At 47.9% G+C, this 6,721-nt stretch overlaps 1 protein-coding gene across 1 annotated transcript; it reads left to right on the top strand.

The window, feature by feature from the left end:
- Nucleotides 1-2,819: 2,819 nt before the first annotated feature.
- Nucleotides 2,820-3,323, top strand: LOC101020896 (40S ribosomal protein S26). The gene has a single exon (XM_003913330.4). The coding sequence runs from the start codon at nt 2,902-2,904 to the stop codon at nt 3,247-3,249; it is 348 nt and encodes a 115-aa protein (XP_003913379.1). The 5' UTR covers nt 2,820-2,901; the 3' UTR covers nt 3,250-3,323.
- The last annotated feature ends 3,398 nt before the right edge of the window (nt 3,324-6,721 follow it).

The following is a 6,721-nucleotide window of genomic DNA, read 5'->3' as shown; positions in this document are numbered from 1 at the left end:
TTTTGAGACGGAGTCTCGCTCTGTTGCCCGGGCTGGAGTGCAGTGGCCGGATCTCAGCTCAAGGCAAACTCCGCCTCCCGGGTTCACGCCATTCTCCTGCCTCAGCCTCCCGAGTAGCTGGGACTACCGGCTAATTTTTTTGTATTTTTTAGTAGAGACGGGGTTTCACCGTGTTTGCCAGGATGGTCTCGATCTCCTGACCTCGTGATCCACCCGTCTCGGCCTCCCAAAGTGCTGGGATTACAGGCTTGAGCCACCGCACCCGGCCTTTTTTTTTTTTTTTTAAGACAGAGTCTCACCCTGTCACCCAGGCTGGAGTGCAATGGCACAATCCTGGCTCACTGCAACCTCCGTTTCCTGGTTTCAAGCGATTATCCTGCCTCAGCCTCCCAAGTAAGTGGGATTACTTGCATGCCACCACATCCGGCTCATTTTTGTATTTTTAGTAGAGATGGGATTTCACCATGTTAGCCGGGCTGGTCTTGAACTCCTGACCTCATGATCCACCCACCTCAGCCTCCCAAAGTGCTGGGATTACGGGCATGAGCCACTGCGGCTTGCCTGGTGTCTCTTCTTATAAGGACAATAATCTGATCATGAGGGCCCCACCCTCATGAACTCATCTCAACCTCCCAAAGGCCCCATCTCCAAATACTATCATACTGGGAGTTAGGTTTTCAACATACGAGTTTTTGAGGGGGATGCAAACGTTCAGTACATAATATTCATTCACCATCCTGGGCAACATAGCAAGATGCCCTCCCCCAAACCACCGTCTCTACAAAAATAAAAATTAAAAAATTAGCCAAGGCCAGTGGTGGCTAACGCCTGTAATCTCAACACTTTGGGAGGCCGAGGCAGGTGGATCACTTGAGGTCAGGAGTTCAAGACCAGCCCAGCCAACGTGGTGAAACCCTGTCTCTACTGAAAATACAAAAATTAGCCGGGCCGGGCGCGGTGGCTCAAGCCTGTAATCCCAGCACTTTGGGAGGCCGAGACGGGTGGATCACGAGGTCAGGAGATCAAGACCATCCTGGCAAACACGGTGAAACCCCGTCTCTACTAAAAAATACAAAAAACTAGCCGGGCGAGATGGCGGGCGCCTGTAGTCCCAGCTACTCGGGAGGCTGAGGCAGGAGAATGGCGTGAACCCGGGAGGCGGAGCTTGCAGTGAGCTGAGATCTGGCCACTGCACTCCAGCCTGGGCGGCAGAGCGAGACTCTGTCTCAAAAAAAAAAAAAAAAAAAAAAAAATTAGCCAGATGCGGTGGCTCGTGCCTATAGTCCCAGCTACTCAGGAGGCTGAGGCACAAGATTTGCTCGAACCCAGGGGCAGAGGTTGCAGTGAGCTGAGATTGTGCCACTGCACTCCAGCCTGAGCAACAGAGTGAGACTCTATCTCCAAAAAAAAAAAAAAAAAATTTAGCCAAGCATGGTGGCGTGTGCCTGTAGTCCCCGCTACTTGGGAGGCTGAGGTTAGAGGATGACTTGAGCCTGGGAGGTGGAGGCTGCAGTGAGCCGAGGTTGCACTATTGCATTCCAGCCTGGGTGGTAGAGTGAGATGCTGTCTCAAAAAAAAAAATTTTTTTTAAATCCATTCAGATTCTCTTCCTTGAAAATATGAATGTTGAGTAAAAACACACAAAGAAAGAAAGAAAGGGGCTGGAGCTGAGTTGGCTGAAAGACACAGGGCCACTAGCTACTGAAGCTGAGGTCCTTTGGTTTCTGTCTTTCTAGGCCGTCTTGTAAACTCATGTTTCAGTTCTGTAAACTATACAACATTCCTCAAATACACCACTTTCTCACTTTTTTCTTCTTTTTGAGACAGGGTCTTGCTCTGTCGTCCAGGCTGGAGTGCAATGGCACAATCAGAGCTCCCTGCAGCCTCAACCTCTTGGGCTGAAGTGATTCTCGCACATCGGCCTCCCAAGTAGCTGAGACTACAGGCATGCACCACCACACCCAGCTAATTTTTGTATGTTTTGTAGAGATGGGATTTTGCCATGTTGCCCAAGCTGGTCTAGAATTCCTGGGTTCAAGAGATCTGCCCACCCCAGCCTCCCAAAGTGCTGAGATTACAGGTGCGAGCCACTGTGCTCAGCCAAATACAGCCCTTTCTGATTTAATTTAGTGTGTCAGCAATCCCTAGTTATCCACCAAAACTCACGTTTCACCTTCCATTTGGTCTCCTTGTTGCTGGCAGATGGCTGCCTAGCCAGTGACTCTACTTTTCAGTTTCCTTGGATCGAGGTGAGGCCGTAAGTCTAGTTGATGTGAAAGTAATGCATTTGTCTAATGGGTTAGCGCTTACAAAATGGTGTCTCTCTCTCTCCTTTCCCTGGCTTGAAGCAGACAAGCTGGCCACATTGGAAGCCCTATGAAGAAGGTGATAGGGCTGCAACATGGAAGGAACCTGGGTCCCTGTGTCAGCTGAAGAGTCTCCAAACCCACCCTGGGTTTACTTGCCTGTTCCTGAGTCTGCAGGTGGGACGGATGTTCCCAGCTGCTGGTAGAACCCCCACGCTGGCTTTCTTACCGTCTGCGTCAGGGCTAGGTGGCAGGCTTGGCTAAATGAAAGTCACTGGTGCTCCCTTCCCCACAAAGAGTAACTCAGAAGCAAAACTGCATCCTCGGGGAAACTGCAGAGATCAGTGCCACATATGGAGACCCTTCAGTAAGGAACTGTCCTCGTTTTGAGAAAGAGCTCTTGACCATCTTACTGATCACCAAATAAAAATGTAACCTGCCAGGCGGGGTGACTCATGCCTGCAATCCCAGCACTTTGGGAGGCCAAGGTGGGTGGGTCACTTGATGTCAGGAGTTTGAGACCAGCCTGGGCAACACAGTGAAACCCCGCCTCTACTAAAAATACAAAAATTAGTCTTCGGTCCGTACGTCCAAAATGACAAAGAAAAGAAGGAACAACGGTCGTGCCAAAAAGGGCCGCGGCCATGTGCAGCCTATTCGCTGCACTAACTGTGCCCGATGCGTGCCCAAGGACAAGGCCATTAAGAAATTCGTCATTCGAAACATAGTGGAGGCCGCAGCGGTCAGGGACATTTCTGAAGCGAGCGTCTTTGATGCCTATGTGCTTCCCAAGCTGTATGTGAAGCTGCATTACTGTGTGAGTTGTGCAATTCACAGCAAAGTAGTCAGGAATCGATCTCGTGAAGCCCGCAAGGACCGAACACCCCCTCCCCGATTTAGACCTGCGGGTGCTGCCCCACGTCCCCCACCAAAGCCCATGTAAGGAGCTGAGTCCTTAAAGACTGAGACAGACTATTCTCTGGAGAAAAATAAAATGGAAATTGTACTTAAAAAAAATAAAAAAATAAAATTAAAAAAAAATAATAAAATAAAATAAAATAAAAAATACAAAAATTAGCCAGGAATGGTGACGTGTGATTATAATCCCAGCGACTCAGGAGGCTGAGGCAGGAAAATTGCTTGAACCTGGGAGGCAGAGGTTGCAGTGAGCTGAGATTGTGCCACTGCCCTCTAGCCTGGGTGACAGGGTGAGACTCCATCTCGAAGCTTCTTGAAGCCCTCACCAGAAACAGATACTGGCACCATACTTCTGGTACAGCCTGCAGAACCATGAGTGACCAACCCCCCCAACCCCGCTTTTTAAAAAAATATAAATTACCTAGCCTCAGATATTCCTTTATAACAATACAAAATGGACTAATACACAGCTCTGAAGGAAAGTAAGTAGTCAAACTCCCTAGTGGGTAGGGAACCTTGAAGCATGCAGCTGGTACACATTTTTCTCAAAGGGCACATATCCCAAGGTGAGATCTACACTGATTCCCAAACAGTGAAAACCAGTTTGGCTGGCTGGTTGGTATAAGGGTCATTAATTCTTTTATGTTGCCCAGCAGATATGCACACTTCTGTTAAAAGAGTAATTCCTAACTTTCCTGTAGGAACCAGCGCTCACCCGCACCCAGTCCATGTGCTTGGATGAGGTTGACTCCATACCCTGGGTGGACTCTAACTGGCATAAGCCAAGGGGGATAACCCTTCCCCTAGGTCACAGGGATGGCTTCATGGAGAGCATGTAACTCAGTAGGGACCGGGAAGAATCAGGCCTGGGACTTTGACCAATAGGGGAGAGATGTACTTCCTCTATACTTGGAGTTATGATAATGGATGTAAAGTCTGGAGCTACTGTAAATATTTTACCACTGTAAGGAAAGAGCCTGGAGCCTGTCTGAAAATGGAGCAACAATAGAACAAAGCAGAACAGGTTCAAGAGAGACACCAGATTCTGATTTCTTTTATTTTTATTTTATTTATTATTATTATTTTTTTTTTTTTTTTTTTTTTTTTTTTGAGATGGAGTCTCGCTCTGTCACCCAGGCTGGAGTGCAGTGGCGCGATCTCGGCTTACTGCAAGCTCCACCTCCTGGGTTCATGCCATTCTCCTGCCTCAGCCTCCCAAGTAGCTGGGACTACAGGCGACCACCACCACGCCCGGGTAATTTTTTTTTTTTTTTTTAGTAGAGACAGGGTTTCACTGTCTTAACCAGGATGGTCTCAATCTCCTGAACTCGTGATCCGCCTGCCTCAGCCTCCCAAAGTGCTGGGATTATAGGCGTGAGCCACTGCGCCCAGCTGATTTCTTTTAAACCCCTAATCAAGACACATCTGAAAGCGGACTTATCTCTGGACCTTTTTTTTTTTTTTTTTAAGACAGAGTTTTACTCCGTTGCCCCAGGCTGGAGTGCAGTGGCATGATCTTGACTCATTGCAACTTCCACCTCCTGGGTTCAAGCGATTTTCCTGCCTCAGCCTCCCAAGTAGCTGGGATTACAGGCACTTGCCATCACGCCTAGCTAATTTTTGTATTTTTAGTAGAGACAGAGTTTTGCCATCTCTACTGGAGTTGGCCAGGCTGGTCTTGAACTCCTGACCTCAGGTGATCCACCAGCCTTGGCCTCCCAAAGCGCTGGGATTACAGGCACAACCCACCACACCCGGCCTGGACTTTTGTTATTATTATCATTTTTTTTAGAGACAGGGTCTTGCTCAGTCACCCAGGCTGGAGTGCAGCGCCTCAATCATAGCTCACTGCAGCCCCAAACTCCTGGGTTCAAGCAACCGTCCTACCGCAGCATCCCAAGTACCTGATACTACAGGTGCACACCACCACACCTGGATAATTAATTTTTTTTTTTTTTTTTTTAATAGAGAAACAGGGTCTCCCTCTGTTGCCCAAGCTGGTCACACAAATCCCTGGCTTCAATTGATCCTCCTACCTCAACCTACCAAAGTGCTGGGATTACATGCATGAGCCACTGCGCCCAGCCTTCTTATTTGAGGTGGTTAATTCCTTTATTCATAAGCCAACTTCGAATTGGGTCTTCTGCCTCTTGCAACCAAAAGAGTCATAAACAATCCAGTCAGGAAGTTGTGAGAGGAAGACAGGATTGACAACAAAGGTGGTTTGGAGAAGGGGTAGATGTATGGATCTCTTGGAATGAACTTAGAGGGTGTGGATATTTGAATTATACGGATGTTCACCCAAAGGCCTCCACCGTGGCTATTAATATTCAGGTGGCCATGATGGCCTGCTCTGTAGATGTCCATCATCCTCCTTCCCCTGCCAGGCCAGTGCTTGCTTAATGGGATCATGAACCACGTGGCCAAGGCAGCAGAGACAGAGGCTATGCATAGGCTCAGTATCATTCACTTCCTACTACTGAGTGTGGTCTGGCTACTATTCCTGCTGGGGCCCAACCAGCCCTGATGTTGACTTCACACCCTGAAGGCACCATTCAATTACCTGGTGATCACGACAATAACATTGGACGCTTTCCATAATAGATCAGGAGGAAGAGACATTTTATCTGGATTGGGCCATATTTACTTTCCAATATGTCAGTCTGCTGCCAGCACCAGCATCCATTCACTTTCTTTTTTTTTTTTTGAGACAGAGTCTTGCCCTGTCACCCAGGCTGGGGTGCAGTGGCACGATCCCGGCTCACTGCAACCTCCGCCTCCCGGGTTCAAGCAATTCTTCTGCCCCAGCCTCCTGAGTAGCTGAGATTACAGGCATGCACCACTACACCCAGCTAAATTTTTGTATCTTTAGTAGAAACAGGGTTCCACCATGTTGGCCAGGCTGGTCTTGAACTCCTGACCTCATGATCCACCCGCCTCAGTCTCCCAAAGTGCTGGGATTACAGACATGAGCCACCGCGCTGGCCCTTCCATTCACTTTCTGCAAGTCTTTTATGCTGTCATGGATTCCCAGACAGACAACACTGCTCCAACCAAGAAACTCACCTCACGGCAAAATTATGGAATGGCAAATCAAAATAATGAGACACCACCACACGCCTATTAGAATGGCTAAAATGCAAAACACTGACAACACCAAATTCTGGTGAGGATATGGAACAAGAGGAACTCTCATTCATTGCTAGTGGAAATGCAAAATGGTACAGCCACTTCAAAAGACAGTTTGGCAGTTTCTTACAAAGGTAAACATAGTCTTACCATACCATCCAGCAATCGCAATCTGTGGTATTTATCCAAGTGAGTTGAAAACGTGTCTACACAAAAACCTGCACCTGCATACAAATGTTTATAGCAGCTTCATTTGTAATTGCCAAAATTTGAACCAACCAAGATGTGCTTCCATAGCGAAATGGATAAACAAACTGTGGTACATCCATATAATGACAGGATCTTGCTTTGTTGCCCAGGCTGGAGTG

This window comes from Papio anubis, chromosome 17 (assembly GCF_008728515.1).
Source record: "Papio anubis isolate 15944 chromosome 17, Panubis1.0, whole genome shotgun sequence".
NCBI classification, from domain to species: domain Eukaryota; kingdom Metazoa; phylum Chordata; class Mammalia; order Primates; family Cercopithecidae; genus Papio; species Papio anubis.
Note: the sequence above shows the minus strand (reverse complement) of the source record. Positions and strands in the feature narration are given on the sequence as shown.

Excerpts from the sequence above, each read along its gene's own strand:
- LOC101020896 (XM_003913330.4), top strand. The coding sequence starts at position 2,902 with ATGACAAAGAAAAGAAGGAACAACGGTCGTGCCAAAAAGGGCCGCGGC.